Here is an 18266-nt window from a genome sequence, read left to right on the forward strand (position 1 = left end):
AGTATCGGCCAGTTGTAGATACTAGATATATCACCAGAGTGGTGTTATACGGGCTGTGGACCTACTGGTTTTGTAAACCTTTCAACTCTTGTCTCTGTCTTCTGTATGTAGCTAGTTTACCGTCTCATGTTGCACAAACAGTTGTGTGTCGACGCGTGGCTGTGTGCGAGCGTGTTTGGGGGTGGCGGGGCACGCTGGGATTGTGCGAGTGCGTGTCTGTTTCTGACCTCTGTGATGTGGCATTTCTGTCTACAGCCTTGTCGAACTCTGTGACCTGACTAATTTCCTCTTCTCTTCTATACTCTGTCTTTCTTTTTTTTTCGCTTCCTCCACTTTCTCCTCTTCTTCCTTCAGGGCACTCAACTTATATTTAACGCAGCCAAGGAACTCGGTCAGCTCTCCAAGTTGAAGGTATGAATGGTTATATTATAAAAAAAAAAATAATGATTGATATATATATATATATATATATATTAGGGCTGTCAATCGATTAATTTTTTTTAATCGCGATTAATCGCATGGTTGTCATGAGTTAACTCGTGATTAATCGCACATTTTTATCTGTTCTAAATGTACTTTAAATTAATACTTTTTAAATTTTTAAATACTCTAATCAACATTGGCATGGACAAATATGGATGCTTTAAGCAAAAATGTGTTTATTATTAGTGAAACCATACTCGACATAGAGCATGAAGACTAGACATGTTTCAAAGGTCATAGATGTTTTTCAAATAACTTGTTTATGTCTATTTGACACATGGAAAAAAAGAACATAGAAATACCCGGTTCCCATTACTTCTCTTTCTTTGCACTGAGCAATTTACTTACACGAGCCTGTTTACATTATTTGCAGGACAGGGCAGCTCACTTTATCTGAACATGCAAAATCTACATTTATTATTACATTTGTTTGCCTCTCGGTGCCCACGTACTGTAATCTGATGCAGCCAAGTTCTCAACAAAACTGTTTCCATTGTTATAATTTAGTATTTCTGTTATCAGACAACCAAAGTAATATGAAATAATAACTGAAAAAAATCCTGAATTATGATCATGATTCAATCGCTGAAAATAATAATTTACAGGCACCTGGACATAAGTCACTATTCTCTGCATTATTATCGTTGTTTTTAACTTCCTGTTTGAATACCTTCACGATCCTTTGACTTTTTAGGAGTTTACCCGTTTAAAGTTATGTGATCGCAAAAACCTGCTTCTTTTATTTTTTTAATGTATTGTTTTGGTTATAATGTACTGATTCGAGAACCTGGTCTCATGAAAATGCGCACTAGCACGATTTTCTGTTTCTATTTGGCGTGCTATTAATAAGCTGAAATTAACTTTGGCGTGCATATGATATGCAATTATGCATGTGTTTGACGTGCATTTAATACGCCGTTTTCGCTTGCATACTCGTATGTGGCTTTACGCATCAACCCCACAGCACCAATAACGTAGACCGACTCCGCTTGCATTCAATAAATATGGCAGAAGTGCCGGTACGCAAGTACGCAAAAGGATACAATACAGAAGTGCCTGCGTACTGGCCCACTTCAAGCACTGGAAGCAACAGAATATCTGGTTTAACTGAAAGCGCTGCACCACTGCCGCTCGCTGAACAGAGCAGACGCAGATATAAAGAGAGGGAGGTGTGTTTATAAATAAACATAAAATAAATAAATTAATATTTTAATATTTTATAAACATAATAATAATTACTGTAGATGATTTATGCATTTGAATTAATAAATTAATGTATTTTTTTTGTCTTCACGTTGTTGTTCTTTTTTTTTTTTGTCTTAATTTTTCAAAAGCATGAAAGACGTGACTTAAGATAACACAGGATTACTTTAACTCAGGGTTAAATTGAACCAGGAATTACACTTCAGTAACATTTGGAAAAACTGCTAAATATTTATGTTAATATTTATAAATAAGCATTATAAAATAAATTAATTTATATTTTAATATTTTATAAAGATAATATTAATGTATATGATTCATTCATTTGAATTATTAATAAATTATTATTAATTTATGTTTTTTATAGATGTTTTAAATTTTTATCAGTTTATCATTTCATGTATAAATTCAAATATTCAAATTAAAATATAAATGGATAGATATTTATATAATTAATATTTTTAAATACACATAAAGTAAATGATTTCATATTTTAATATTATATAAATATAATATTAATTATTGTAAATTATTAATACTTTGGATTACTTAAAAATTGTTAATTTAGGTTTTATTATAAATAAATTTTTAAAATGTTTATCAGTTTATTATTTAATATGTATGAATTCAAACATTTTAATTGTTGTCATTTTTCTTGTCTTCATGTCATTGTTTTTTTATACTTTTTTTGAGAGTATGAAAGATGTGATTTAAGAGAACCCTGGATTACTTTAACTCAGGATTAAATGAACCTGGATTAACAATACTTGTAGTGGCAAAAATTACACTTTAGTAACATTTAGAAAAATGTATAAATATTTATAAAATAATACTTATAAATAAACATTATAAAATAAATTAATATTTTATTAATTATTATTAATTTAAGTTTTATTATAAATACATTTTTGAAATGTTTTATCAGTTTATCATTTATTATATATTAATTCAAATATTTTAATTACTATGTGTTGTGTTATCTTCATGTCATTTGTTAATTTTTTTAGAATAAATTTATTTTATTTTTTGAAAGTATGAAAGATATGACTTAAGATAACTCTTATTTAGTATTACTTTAACTCAGGCTTAAAAGAACCTGGCTTAACAATTTTAAGTATAAAAAGATCATTGTTGTATTTTGTTCTTATGAAATTGTAATTTTTGTAGGAGCACATGGTTCGTGAGGAGGCCAAGGCACTGTCCCCTAAACAGTGTGCAGTGATCGAGTTAGCACTGGATACTATAAAGGTGGGTAAAGAGCTAAATGTCAGTGTAAAAAATTACTTTAAATAATGAGTTGTTAAATATAGTGGAAATAAGTCTTTTGTTCTAATAGTTGCCGCCTTCTACACTAGAATATGAATTCTTTTCTGTTTAAATTTTTTTCATTCTGTTACATAAGTATGTGTTTATTTGCACTACGCACATCACTATCCTTCCTTGTAATGTTCAATTTACACTCCCACTCAAACGTTTGCCCTTTATCACATTCGGTAGATTGTCTTTGCACTCTGGGATGTAGAGCAGAATATAATACAGACTTTTTGATGTAAAAAATGTTCTTCTATCCCACTTTAATAAGCAGAGACAACTATAAGAAGCCATTCGTAGGTGGTTTTCAGGGAATCAACATGAACTGTAGTTTTATAGCAGAATTGTTCTTGTTTGTTTGAGCATCCCGACCAGCCAGACACAGCAACCTTGTCTCAAGTAATATCTGCTGTTTTGTGGTTTCTTAGCAATATTTCCATGCTGGAGGTGTGGGGCTAAAGAAGACGTTCCTGGAAAAAAGTCCGGACCTGCAGTCTCTGCACTACGCCCTGTCCCTCTACACTCAGGCCACGGACAAACTCATTAAGACCTTCGTTCAGTCCCAGAATACACAAGGTAAGGCTCTTCCAGACATCCCCCTGTCTTTAAATATCAAATACATATTCCTCAACCTTGGCAGAATGTCAGTTATTAAAGTGATAGTTCACCCAAAAATTAAAAATACCCCATGATTTACTCACCCTCAAGCCATCCTAGGTGTATATGACTTTTTGCTTTCAGACAAATACACTTGGAGTTTAAATAAAACATAAATGGTTATTTTAAAACATTAGTTTCTATGACTTATAAATAAATGTGTATTTTATAGTTTGTTTGTTTTTATATATAAAATTATAATTTATTTATTTATTTTTAGTAAATTAATTAATTTATTATAAATATTGGTTATTCTGGTCTCCATCTTTCTTTTTCTCCTTCACACACTTTGGAAAACCTGACACACTTTAGGTCGAGATGCCCCTGGCAGAGACATTTTAATAGATAATAATTTAAAATGTAATTAGGGTAAATGTCACTGCTTCATTTAAGTATTTAAACACATATGAAAGCAAGTGTGTGTGCAAATGTGGGTTTATGTGTGTTTAAAACTCCATAGCAGGTTGAAGATACACATCATTTTGGAGGACTGTTAAAGACTGTTAAAAGGGGTCATCGGTTGCAAAACTCACTTTTACATGTTGTTTGAACATACAGTCAAGCCCGAAATTATTCATACCCCTGCCAAATTCTGACCTAAAGTTACTTTTATTCAACCAGCAAGATTGTTTTTGATCGGAAATGACACAGGCTTCTCTTAAAAGATAATAAGATGATGTATTAGAGGCATCATTGTGGAAAAAATAAATATTTCTCAGCTTTTATTTACATTTGAACAAAAAGTGGCATGTCCAAAATTATTCATACCCTTTGCAAACTGTCACAGTCTCTGGGAAAATCCAAAGTTCAATACCATTCCAAATAGTCCAAGCTGTTCTAAAGCATCCTAATTACCCTGATTCATTGGGAACAGCTGTTTTAATCAATTCAACAGGTGAAAAACAGAAGATCTCTGCTGTTGGTTTGTGGACAGTCATGGCTAAGACAAAGGAGCTCACTTTTTATCCATCTTTGCCAATCGCCTTTCTTAATAATGTGATAGTTAGCAAGTTTCACCCCATGGCAGAGAAACATGCAATAGAATGACTCGCTCTAAAAAGCGCTGAGGTAAAAAGAGTGTTTTTTTTACACTACCACTGAGAAATTTTAACCAAGTATGATATAGACCTCATTAAGACCCTAAAGAATCATATCAACTTGTGGAAAATGGGCATCCGATGACCCCTTTAACATTTGATGAGCTTGTTGGACTGTCTCTTTCTTTCTTCTTTCCTTTCCATCTCTCAAATCCCCTTTCAATTTCTCTGTATTTTTCTGCGTCCTCTCCTCTTTCACCAGTTCATGGAGGGAAGGGGGTAAGGTTCACCCATAGTGAAGACGTGTACCCAGAGAAGGGTACGTTCACATGGGGCCCGGTGCCCCTGACGACAAAGAACCAATCAGTGATCCACCCGAATCAGATCATGCACCTCCCATTCCAAACGGGCCAACCGCATGCCCCACGACCACCCATATGTTCCCACAGAAAGGGCCTTGCATGTATGAGAACCTGGGAAGAACATGCTGTATGTTCACATACATTGGTCTGAAATGTATCTTGACGCTACAGCAACTAGAAAGCCCAGGATGAAGTGTGTTTTGAATGGCAGTGAATGAGGAATGCACACACTTCTGCAGTGTGAGAGAGGCGCATGTGTGCACTGCGGATGACGAGCCGCGAGTGTCAGTGAGTAAGCGAGTGAGAGACCGTGACCAAACGCTACATTCCGAGCGCCGAACCACATTGTCGAATGTAGATGTGACATTAATTGCGACTGACTCAGCTTGTCCGCAGGCAGGGTCTGCTCTGCTGCTCACGACCACGCAACGTGGTTTCCCTCCCTTCAGTCTCATCCCTTAGGCTCAATCTAACAAGACAACCTTCCCTCAGCCAATCAGAGTTCGCTCCTGGGGTCAGGTGACGTGCTTTCTGTCAGTGTACATCAGTGCGGAAAAGCCCTAAATTGGCATTTAAGAGCCCTGTAAAATATCACATGGATATATGTGATTATAACTAAGGGTTCGATGAATGGAAGAAAGTCTGTGTTATATACAAGTCTTTGAAATATGACCTGGGCATTTCTTGACAGGTTTCGTGACATTTACCCAGATGCTCTTTGGTTAGGAATAATCATAAAGTGCTGCGTCAAAAGCCGTCAGCATTAGCGTTAGCGTGCTGCTGTTGAAGCTCTTTCAAATCCCTGCTTGCTCAGACGGAAAACTGCATTATCAGCCTGTTTCGCTGACAAGCGCACACATATAACAGATGCCGAAAGCAAGGAATCCGTTTTTTAATTATTATTTGATTGCTGCTGACCTAGATTCTGTGGAAAGATTTAGCCGTTTAATTCACATTTAGTTATGTGAATATAATTCATTGGAGGCATCGTCACTTAAAGGTGTTTGAAAAAAATAATGAATATTTTAAAGGGAACCCTGGGTATTAAAGGAACACTCCACTCCACTATTTAAAACTTGACTCTTCTGCAGTTATATACACTACATGATATAACTACAGATGAGTCAAGTTTTAAATAGGACAAATATCGAAACTCGTTGGTCATTTTTAAACGCGATGCTATATTGGTCTCATAGGATTCAATGATCTATGCTAAAAGTGATATCACCAGAACAGGAGAACGACTGAATTTATTTCAAAATGGTAAAACTCAACTTATGAACTCGGGGGGGAGTTGGAGAACGAACCTATTTCCAAAAAAAGTGGAGTGTTCCTTTAAGACTTGTATGGCTTAATATAGTAAATGATGTCTCTTATCAAACTATGTAGTAGAAAACCTGTGAAAGATTTACGTTAATTCAAAAAATCCACACCGTTTTTTCGATGAAATGGTTGTTCGAAATGCTGGAATTTGACTTTTTGAAATCTAAAGCCTGAAAAACCCTTGTAAATAGCAATATTCCTGAAGAGGTACTAACAATGTATCTATGAAATAATTATTTTATTTTGTCAATAAGCACATTTATTACACAAAATTCACGCAATTAAAAAACCCTTACCTAACCCATACCTTTCTTTCAGACAAAAATGATCAAATGACAAAAAAAAAAAAAAAATGATTCACTGTTTTGAAGTGCTCCAATCTGATCGCAAATCATTTGATTTAGATCTGAACTTCGCGCATCGCGAGTCATTTGATTCAAATCGGGACTTCAGAGGGTAAATCATTTTGATTTAGATCTGGACTTTGGTGTGGGTTTGTGAATTGAAGGATTCAAATCAAATGATTTGCGATCTATGCTCCTGTTCCTTCTCTGAAATGTTGGTTCACGAAACGTTATTCAGATCGGGACTTCAGAGCAAGAATCGCAATTCATTTGATTTAGATCGAACTTTGGAGCGGGTTAGCGAATCATTTGCTTTAGATCGCAACTTCGGAGCGTGAATCGCAAATCATTGCAGTTAGTTAGTAGGTAGTAATAGTAGTTAGTAGTAATAGCTCGAGATACACAATTTGGAAAATAAAATACTGATATGATGACCACAGTGACTAAAGCATCCACAGGTGGCGATGGATATACAGTGCACAGCATAAATGAGTACACCCCCTCTAAAACTTAACAAATTGAGCAATTACTCTTCACTTGAAAGACATATTAGGATTCTTTGGAGATATAATGTTCCAACAGGCCTGCTTGATCAATTACCAAAGAAGAATATCAAAATTATTTAGCAAATTAAGATTTTCCTATCAAAGTGATAAAATGTTGTGTTGCAAAAATGAGTACACCCTCCTGAGAGTTACTAAATAAAAAAAATAAAAATAAAAAAAAAGTGTAAGTTTAAAGCTATTTTTGATCAACCAGTAGTTATACTGAACCAAAACTTTTAAAAACAAGTAATTTCCTGACAGTTAAAGGTGTTTTATAGCCTACTGAATCATACACAGACTTAATGCTGTCAACAATGAAACCACTTGGGAGAGAACTGCCAGGTAACTTATTTCTTAGCAGAAAAGAGGACAGTGGTACAAGAGGAATACCAAATTATTGTTTTAAGTGTGAAAATATAGCAGAAGTAGCACTGACATTCAAAAACAATGGACTTGTGACAAGGCTCCTGAAATAACCAGGTCTTCACTTTAAGTTTTCATTTAATGATGAGTGAATTTTTGCTACAAAATGAGGCGGAGAAATACCATGAATTCACACACTACTGTGTGATGTAATACAAAAAACTGAAACTGCAGATGCTACCCTCCCCTCATTCCCTGCATTATTGGGCATTTTTTCAGCATGACAATGAGGATATTTATTCTCCCAAGGTGAAAATCCTTCAGTGGACATGTATTTCACTCAGTATTAACACTCTTGAGCAGCTGTGGGGGATTCTGTAGAGACGAGCTAAGCAAAACTCTGCATTAAAGACCAGGGCATTCAAAGAGGTCGTCCTCCAGGAGTTAAACAGGACAGATGTGAAAATTTGCCATGAACTTGTACACTCAGTGCCAAGAAGGGTCAGAGCAGTATACTTAATGTTCTGGAGGGCATATTAAGTACTAGAATATTATTACTTACTTACTTATGCCCTCCACCCCTTCCGGGGTATGGGCCGCCAAAGGTAGATTTCCAGAGGTTCCTATCCTGGGCCATTCTTTCTACTTGTCTCCAGGTGTAACCCATCCTTGTGAGGTCTGCCTTGAGGTCACGTCGCCAGGTGTTTCTTGGACGGCCTCTCTTCCGCTTTCCTTGGGGGTTCCATCTGAGAGCCCATCTGGTGATGCTAGTTGCTGGTTTGCGTAGGGTGTGCCCTATCCAACCCCATCTTCTCTTCCAGATTTCTGTTTCTATTGGAAGTTGACATGTCTTTCTCCATAGGTCAATGTTACTGATCGTATCGGGCCAGCGAATGTACAGGATCTTTCTGAGACAGGTGTTGATGAATGTCTGTATTCTTCGGGTGGTAGTTTTAGTTATCCTCCAGGTTTCGGCCCCGTACAACAATACTGGTTTCACAATGGAGTTGAACAGGCGGATCTTCGTGGTCAGAGTAAGTTCTCTCGACGCCCAAATGTTCTTGAGTTGGATGAAAGCGGCTCTTGCTTTGCCGATTCTTGCCTTAACGTCTGTATCTGTTCCTCCCTGCTGGTCGATAATACTGCCTAAGTAGGTAAAGGACTGTACTTCCTCCAGAGAACTACCATTCAGGGTAACTGGATTGTTGCAGCTGGAGTTGATCTTAAGGATCTTAGTCTTCTCTGTGTGGATGTTAAGTCCAACTTGTGATGATGTGACTGCTAATACACTGGTCTTTTCCTGCATCTGCTGTTGGCTATGGGAGAGAAGTGCAAGATCGTCTGCAAAGTCTTCCAATTGGCTCCACAAGGTCCACTGGATTCCGGTCCTGCGTTCTCTGGTGGTTGTCATCAAAATCCAGTCGATAGCAATGAGGAATAGGGACGGGGATAACAAGCAACCCTGACGGACTCCCGTCTTCACTTGAAAGCTGTTGGTGAGCTGTCCTTTGTGGATCACCCTGCAGGTTATTCCCTCGTATGAGCTCTTAATCAGGTTGACCACCTTGGCTGGAATGCCGTAGTGCCGGAGGAGCTTCCACAGGGTCCCTCGATCCACACTGTCAAACGCCTTCTCATAGTCAACAAAGTTGATGTACAGGGGTGTGTTCCACTCCAGTGACTGCTCAACTATGATGCGCAGCGTTGCGATCTGATCCGTGCATGATCGGTTCTGCCGGAAACCTGCCTGTTCGTCACGTAATTGTTGATCGACTGCATCCTTCATCCGCTCTAGGAGGATCCTGTTGAAGACCTTGCCTGGCACTGACAGGAGTGTGATGCCTCTGTAGTTGTTACAGTTACTGAGGGCCCCTTTTTTTGGAAGCTTGATTAGGTAACCCTCCTTCCAGTCGTTCGGTATTTCTTCCTCTTCCCAGATCTTTTCAAAAAGGGGATACAGCATCTCCGCCACTGTATCCCGGTCTACTTTCAGGACTTCCGCTGGTATGTTGTCTGGTCCAGCTGCCTTCCCGTTCTTCAACAGGGTGATGGTCTTTCTGATCTCCTCTCTAGTCGGCTTTTCGCAGTTGATGGGGAGATCTTCGTTGGCTGGATTGATGTCCGGAGTGTTTGATGGTACTGGTCTATTCAAAAGCTCCTCGAAATGTTCAGACCATCTATTAATCTGCTGTTCTACTCCTGCGATAGCCCTTCCCTCCTTGTCTTTGACAGGTCGTTCTGGCCTGCTGTAACTTCCAGATAGTTTTTTAGCCGTATTATACAACTGTTTCATGTTACCTTTATATACTGCCTGCTCTGCTTCAGCAGCCAGCTCGTCTATATAGTCTTTCTTATCCTTCCTAGCTTTTAATGCTCTAGTCCTGCTGTTGTTGACTGCCGCCTTCTTTTGTTTCCTCTCTTCTATCTTTTTCAAGGTCCCAGTTGTGATCCACTCTTTGTGGTGATGTTTCTTCATTCCGACCACCTCTTGACAGGTTGTTTTCAGTGTCTCTTTTATTACCCTCCAACTGGTCTGCACACTACTTCCTCCCTCTTCATTTTGCAGTTTTTGTAGCACCTCAAACCTATTCTTCAACTGAATTCCAAACTCTTCCCTGACACTTGGGATCTTTAGACGGCTGACGTCATACTTCTCTCTACTCTCTGTTGTTTCCTTCCAGTTCTTCTTCAACTTCAGCTGCATGCTGGCTACTACTAGGTGGTGGTCCGAGCCCACATCTGCTCCTCTTCTAACTCTAACATCCTGAAGGGATCTTCTAAACTTCTTGCTCATGCAGATATGGTCAATCTGGTTCTCTGTCAGGCTGTCCGGAGATACCCAGGTGCTTTTGTGAATCCGCTTATGAGGGAAGATGCTACCACCGATGACCAGTTTGTTAACCGCACACAGTTCCGCTAATCTCTCTCCATTAGCGTTCATCACTCCCAGTCCATGGATCCCCATGACTTGTTCATATCCTGTATTGTCGGGCCCAATCTTGGCATTGAAGTCTCCCATAAGGAGGACGATGTCTCTGGCTCGAAATGTCTCTACTATTTTCTGCAGTCTGTTGTAGAACTGGTCTTTATCTTCTTCATCAGATTCGTTAGTTGGAGCGTAAATCTGGATGACGTTGAATTTTATCTTCTTGTGTTTGGTCCTGAAGGATGCTGTGATGATCCTAGGACCATCTACTCCCATCCAGTCAGTGCTCTCTGTGCTTGTTTGGACAACATGAGGCCTACTCCTTGCGTATGGGGTGCATTACTATCTTCATGCCCAGAATACAGCAACAGCTCTCCTGTCATCAGTTTCCTCTGTCCAACTTGTGTCCACCTGGTTTCACTGATGCCCAGGATGATCAGGTTGTTCTTTTCCATCTCGGCAGCTACCTGCGCTGTCTTTCCTGTCTCGTACATGGTCCTGACATTCCATGTGCCTATGCGTGTTCTACTGGTCGAAAGAAGGTTATTCGGCTTGATGGTTTCCTTTCGGCTTTCACCATCTAGCGTCATAAGTCTCCGGATTGTTGGAGGCCCTTCATCTTCCAGGAAGTTAGTCTCTGTTTCTCTTTTTGACGTTTCTGTAGCAGTTAAAGGTTTTATGAGGTTGGGTTGCTAGCCCCACGCTCAACCCTCCTCCTTTTTCATCTGGGCTTGGGACCGGCAATGGCGGAGACTAGAATATTATACATTTGCTGAATTACATATAGGGTGTACTCATTTCTGCAATCCATTATTTAAACAAAATTGGCTAATTTACTAACATTACAGGAAATATTGGCATATATTTTGTTGTTTTTATTAAGTATATGTTTAATACATTTAAATATTGCCAGCTTTCCATGAATTATATTAGTGATCATTAAGAAAATACATCTTGTATATATATTAAGAGGGGGTGTACTCATTTATGCTGTGCACTGTAAGCATAGGATTAATCCAAATGCATACCATCGATTTTTTCTCCACAAGGAGTCTAAACGCCCCCAGATATCGAGTGAAATCTGCGCTGAGAAACTCCTTCAGTGGCTGCAGCGTCATGCCAAGTATCAGCATGTTTACATCCTACCAGGATGCCATCTACCATTTCTTGTCTCTGCTGTTTGTAAGCTCTTTCAGTAGCTGTGATCTAGTAAAATCCTTAAAGGCATCAGGGCTAAAGTGGAGAGAACCAGAGACGCTGGTCTTCAGGATGTTTTATTCGTCCACAGACATCCTCCCATTCTTTTCTGCTCCTCTTATTGCTAGTAAAGCAGTGAAGACTTACATCGCATCAGTATTTTATTTTCCAAGTTGCTTATTCCGTGTTGTGTTTTGGTAACAACGGGTAGCACAATTATCTCACAAAGTACAACCATTCAAGTAGCTCAGGCCAAGGAACTCAGCACTTTCCATGAGTGTGAATGGAGATGTGTGGGAATGGAAGTGGTTTTCCGCATGTACCTGCCTGCATTTAAAACCAAGTGAAGGACAATATCAAATGTTCTCCTTGTCTTGACTGGACCAATGGGACTGCTCTCCCCCTCCCCATCATGGTTATAAAACCTTCATGAAACACCAGAAATGAAGTGTGACCCCACTGCATGTGTGCAGATGGTACACTCATGATAATCTGAGGAAACACACTTCTCATTGTATCGTAGACACTTTTTGTTGCTAAAGAATCCTGTGAGGCATTACTTTATTTTGGTTGTCTGTGTATTATGAGCTAATTTCACCGATTACTTCAGGTCATGGCAGCTTGTTAACATTTTTATGAAGTCATGAGATTGCTAGCTTGTTATTTTTGTAAGCTAGCTAGCTGTAAAAAGCTGTTAGTGCACAGACACTGGAATAAAGTGTACCCAATTTTGTGCCTGGACAAGCCTCACAAATTCAGATTAGAGATGTGTTGCAAGGATCACTTGTTCAATCATTTTCAGAGCTTATTTGCATCTTGCACAGTACTATATGATTTTTATAAGTTCGTATGTATCACCCCAATTAAGTAAAGTAAAATTTGTTCAGCCCAGCACAGCTATTATAGAAATTAGCAGCTTAATTATATATCCTATTAGCTAATTTAAAATTCTTTGCAAATGAAATTCAAATTTGAACTGAGCCAATACAATAATAAGCTCTGAATTTGTATTTAATATGTGCTCCCACATGGAAGACCAATCTGAAAATCTTTTTACATTATTAGTAATCTCTCAAACCAGGTTTAACACCATTATGCTGTTTAAACATCTTTGTCATCCAACCAGTTTAAAGTATGCATTGCCTCTGTATGACTCTGCGGTAACTGAATTCATGAAGGAAGTGATTAGAAGTTCCATTGAGCCATACCGATGCAAAGTATCCTGCAAGACCGGATATGGAGTCTTGACTTGTCTCGTCTTGTCTGCAGGTACTGGTGTTGATGATGCAGTTGGAGAGGTTTCTATCCATGTGGAGATCTTCACTCATCCAAATACTGGAGAGCATAAAGTCACAGTGAAGGGTACGTATTTCTTGATGTGTAACTAAAGCCTGTTGTTTGCATTCCTCCTTGATTTTAAACTTTGGAAATAGTTGCATCAGTTAGGGTGAAACTCACTGGTGGAATTCTTTGGATAATCTTTAGGCCAGGGGTCTCCAAACTCAGTCCAGGAGGGCCAGTGACCTGCAGAATTTAGCTCCAACCCTGATTAAACACACCTGAACAAGCAAATCTCAAGGTCTTACTAGGCAAGCTAGAAAATTCCAAGCAGGTATCTTCAGGCAAGTTGTAGCAAAACTCCAGCCCTCCAGGGCAGAGTTTGGAGACCCCTGCTCTAGGCATTCTTTTGAAAGATCCTCAATGTCTCCCCCCAGAAAGCGATTTCTACCGAGGGGGACCAATGAAATCACAATTGCCCCCCTAGCCCCTGACGCAAGCGGTTCTTACTTACTACACCAAAACATATTCACGAACCCCTTTTCTGGTTCCGAGCTTGTGCTTTAGGCTTTAGGCGTCGAAAGACAAATAACCGATTTGAAACTAGGCTCTGACTTGGTGAAAAGGGGGTACTTGTGTACCAATCTTCATCCCTCAAGTAGCCTAATGTTTGGAGGGAAAATGTCAAGGAGGGCCTGTGAAAATTAAATGGTATATGAGGCACTAGGTATATGAGGTTCCTCAGAATGGCACATTGGCAGAATTCTCTGGAAAACCGCTAGGAATAAAGTGCCTTATACCTTTCCAATACAATAGGGTTACCGGAAAACCAATGAAAATTTTTCGGGTTCTTATGGATTCTATTTTGTAAGTTCCTTCAAGAATTTCTAGTTCATTATTTTAGACTTCAAGACTCTAGGAACCCTTGTCAAGTGCTTAAAACTTTTCCAATACAGTAGGGTTACTGGAAAACCAATGACAATTTTTTTAGTGTTCCTATGGGTAGATAAATAAGGTACAAAGATGACCCATTGAGTACTGCTTATAGCTTCAACGCCAATTGAACACTCCCTGGAAGCTTCTAGTATGCCTAGTTAGACCTCAATTAGCTGGTTTAGATGAGTGTTTCGGAGCTGGTTGGATCTAAACTCTGCAGGACAGCGGCCCCCCAGGACAGAGTTTGGACACCCCTGCCCTAAATGTACAGTTTTGGGTTCTTGAAATGTGGTGATCTAAGGAACCCAAAATGGTCTCTCAAGTAGCTTAATTTCTGCAGTGTAATCGGATGCAAGTAAAGGGAAGTCTAAGAAAATTGATCAACTCAATGTATTTTCTATTAGTGGTGGCTGCGAATGACCTACGGTGGCAGACCTCTGGAATTTTTCGGCCCTTCGTGGAGGTCTACATTATTGGCCCTCATCTCAGTGATAAGAAGAGAAAGTACGCCACCAAGTCCAAGAACAACAGCTGGGCTCCCAAATACAACGAGACCTTCACATTGTGAGTGGCATACTCTTGTTTCTTTAGCTTGCATTTACACAACAGTTCCTAAATTAAAAAAAGTAATCCTGCTTCTTTTTTAAAGCACATTGAGTAACGAAGTGGGTCCGGAGTGCTACGAGCTCCAGGTGTGCGTGAAAGACTACTGCTTTGCACGAGAGGACCGCACTGTTGGCATGGCGGTACTGCAGCTGAAGGACGTAGCACCACGGGGTAGCGTAGCATGCTGGCTCCCGCTAGGTAAACGCATTCACATGGACGAAACCGGCCTGACCGTACTGCGAATCCTGTCCCAGCGCAACAACGACGACGTTGCGAAAGAATTCGTCAAGCTCAAATCTGACCAGCGCTCTGCTGAGGAGGGGCGGAGCTAAGACCAGGAATTAGCTAGCGAGGCATGGTAACTTGAATGGCGCAAACACTGCCCCCGATGTTCAGATGTTGCACTAGCGCATAGAAAAAAACAAAAAAAACAAGACATGTTTATCTCAGTTCTTCACTTTAACGACCAACCGTTTACGTGACAAAGCAGTTATATATTTGTATTCAGTGCACTGCCATTAGAATTGCCAGGAAGGGCTTGTTTAACAAGCACAATTTGGCACACGAAACAGACACAGGATATTGTATTTCTTAAATACTTGATGTTTGTGATGACTTTGATTTTTATAATGCATATTCCAAGACAGAAACCTGCCAAAAGGTACTTAAATACAACAAATGTTTATCTATTTATCTGCAAAACATTAAATATCACTATCAATTGCACAGGTCTTAAAATATAAATTCAGAAAATATTATATTTAAAATAATAATAATAATATGACAATAGTTATATTACAAATATATTTATATTTTATTTATATTCCGATTTTTTTCAAACTCATCTGTGAAATAAACCAGATTAAGGCATGTAAACATGACAGAGTGCTACATAGTGCCATGATTTTTTTTTTTTCGTACCATATTCAACAACATCTGTAATGATGTCAAACCTTTCGTGCGGCCTTTTGTCAATCATTCCTGCACCCTTCAAAGGGTGCCTTAATGTCAGGGTATCGTTTCTCCACTATGTACAACCATTTCACCCCTTAACCTCCTTAATAGGGACCAAAACCCCCTATGGGTCAGACTTTAATGTTATGCAATCGTTTAGAAGCACAAGAAAATTATGAAAAACAGACCTACAACCAAATACACCTCTGAAAGCAGAGTGGTCACTTTTTCATGTAGTACGAAATGTGTAAAAAATTATTTTCAGGGGGCGTGACTTGCAGGAAATCCTACGAATTCTACTTATTGTACGAATATAAGATACTTGGACTTTGTAAAGATGCATCGCACATTTAGATTTAGTCACAGGGCCACCCCTCTCCTGTCTTTAGTAGTGTCGTCAAACGATTAATCGCATCCAAAATACAAGTTTTTGTTTACATAACATTAAGTATGCACAGTATACACATATGTATATATCATTTGTATATACATAAATATCACAGTATACAGTAAACTAAAACTTGTATTTTGGATGCGATTAATCACAATTAATCGCAATTATTCGCATCCAAAATGCAAGTATTTGTTTACGTAATATTTATTGTGTATACTGTGTATATTTATTATGTATATACATATTATTTGCGTTTTTTATATATATATACACATAATAAATATACACAGTACTCAGTAAACCAAAAACTTGCATTTTGGATGCAATTAATCGCATCTAAAATACATGTTTTATTTTTTTAATTCAAGTTTTTGTTAACATAATAAATATACACAGTGCACAGGAAACAAAAATGTTTATTTCAGATGCAATTAATCGCGATTAATCATTTGACACCACTATCTTTGTGTGTTTTCCAATCTGTTAATGTTCAAGTACGAGTGCCTGTGCGGTTTATCCAGTGTTTGCGGCATGATTACGGTTTATACGATGTATATGTGCAAGTCTAGATTGACAAACACTGCTTGTATTAGACACCAGAGCTGCCTGTTTCAGTGAAATTTCACTTTATAACGTCACGTTTAAATGGCATACCGCTCCAGAAGATTGTTCCATGCAAAATGGGACCTTTTTCTTCACTGACTGGTTTCACACCTCAATAGAATCACAGCCATTGAGAATCGCTCCTATAGAGTTGCCATAGTAACCGCTGATGAATCCTGCCGAACCATCCACCATATTAGAAAAGCACAAGAGAGATGCTCTATAATGTGGATTGAACTCTGTATATCCATTCATTCATTCCCTGCTGTACTGAGCTAAACCGTGACTGACAGAAACTAGCCGTGCTATGGATCTACAGAGGTGAAATGATCTAGATAGAGTCGCTTATTGAATTTAGCAGTTAAGCACCTTGCGCTACAGCTATTTTTATTATTTCTTAAATAGTCTATGCATCTGTTTTATCGAAGTCATCAGTGATCAACGGCCTTGGATTGTTTACAAGCTGCGAACTTCGCTGTTGTTTTGTTTTACAGACTGAATCTTTTTAAGTTCACCGTTATTATTGAACACTGGGCTTCTGCAGGAAATGGCGTTAATGAATGTTAAATTGAGTGCAGAGTGGAAAACAGAATCTGTAGCAAGAAAATACTTTAATTTGGAAAATAGGATTTTAAATGTTAAAGCTGTGTGTTGCTGTCTGTGAATAATAATGTTACAGGATACAGTCGTGAGCATGTAGACAAAGCACTCGCGGACACAAGCGCACACGGTTCCCAATAACACCCCAAACAGCGACTCCTTGCCTGTATATAAGAAGCAGTGCATGTTGGGAAAGATTCTTCTTTGTGCCAGCATGTCTCTTTGATGTGATATTCAATTATCGTCTTGATTTTTCTCTTGATTTGTCATTTATTTTGATATTTGGGTATTATTTTCTATTTTTGGAAGGCTTGTGAATATATAAATATGTATTACTGATGTGTAGTGGTACAGAGTTACTAGCATGAGAGATTTTTTTATACAAAGATGTTTCTAATTTTTTTTTTTTTTTAATATGATCGTTCTTATCGGGGATGGAGGTAAAACAGATGCCAGCCTTGGTGTGTTTCTACTTCCAATAAATGGTTAAAAAAAAATGCAATGTGTAATGGATTTTTTTTGTTGGTTTCTGTTGTTTTAAAAATCTGAAATATGACTTTAAAAGTTAAATATTTATTTACATTTGTGTATTATTGAACATATTGCATTATTTAGTGCTGTCAAATGATTAATCGCATGCAAAATAAGTTATTCGTTTTTAATCGTGATTAAGTGTATATGTACGCGTTTATACCTAAATTGAGGTCCCCATGGGGAAACAAGCTTATAAATCGTGCAGAATAAGTTTTTTTCAGAATGTAAAAATGCAGAAAGTTCTGTCTTGTGTGTATGTGTGTGTATGTTTAATTATTTCAAATACAGAAAAAAGGTAAATGGATAGTTCACCCATCTATTACGTAAACTTTATTTTGGATAAGATTATTCGCGATTAATCTTTGACAGCACTAATTATTTTACAATTCATACATTGTGTTTTTGTGTTTATGTGTGTGTGTATAATATATTTAAGTTACAGAAAAAAAAGAAAGGGATAGTTCACCCAACGATTTCTTCTCTTCTGTGCAGTGTTGCCAAGTCCATGGTTTTCCCGCAGAATTGGGGCACATTAACACTGTTGCAGCGAGTTGAGGTAAACCCCGTAATGTGATATTTAGCCCCTGGAATGAAATTTAACCAGGGGAAC

The 18266-nt window shown here is 38.2% G+C and overlaps 1 protein-coding gene across 1 annotated transcript in view; it reads left to right on the forward strand.

Annotated features, from left to right (window-relative positions):
* unc13a (unc-13 homolog A (C. elegans)) overlaps positions 1-17548 on the forward strand; it is a 161789-nt gene extending 144241 nt beyond the window's left edge. The window contains exons 36-42 of the mRNA XM_073843831.1: positions 355-411; positions 2854-2934; positions 3426-3573; positions 4954-5010; positions 13021-13113; positions 14370-14529; positions 14615-17548. Coding sequence (XP_073699932.1) covers positions 355-411; positions 2854-2934; positions 3426-3573; positions 4954-5010; positions 13021-13113; positions 14370-14529; positions 14615-14903 — 885 coding nt within the window. The 3' untranslated portion in view covers positions 14904-17548. The remainder of the gene's footprint in view (positions 1-354; positions 412-2853; positions 2935-3425; positions 3574-4953; positions 5011-13020; positions 13114-14369; positions 14530-14614) is intronic.
* The last annotated feature ends 718 nt before the right edge of the window (positions 17549-18266 follow it).

The sequence above is a fragment of the Garra rufa genome, chromosome 7, assembly GCF_049309525.1.
Source record: "Garra rufa chromosome 7, GarRuf1.0, whole genome shotgun sequence".
NCBI classification, from domain to species: Eukaryota; Metazoa; Chordata; class Actinopteri; order Cypriniformes; family Cyprinidae; genus Garra; species Garra rufa.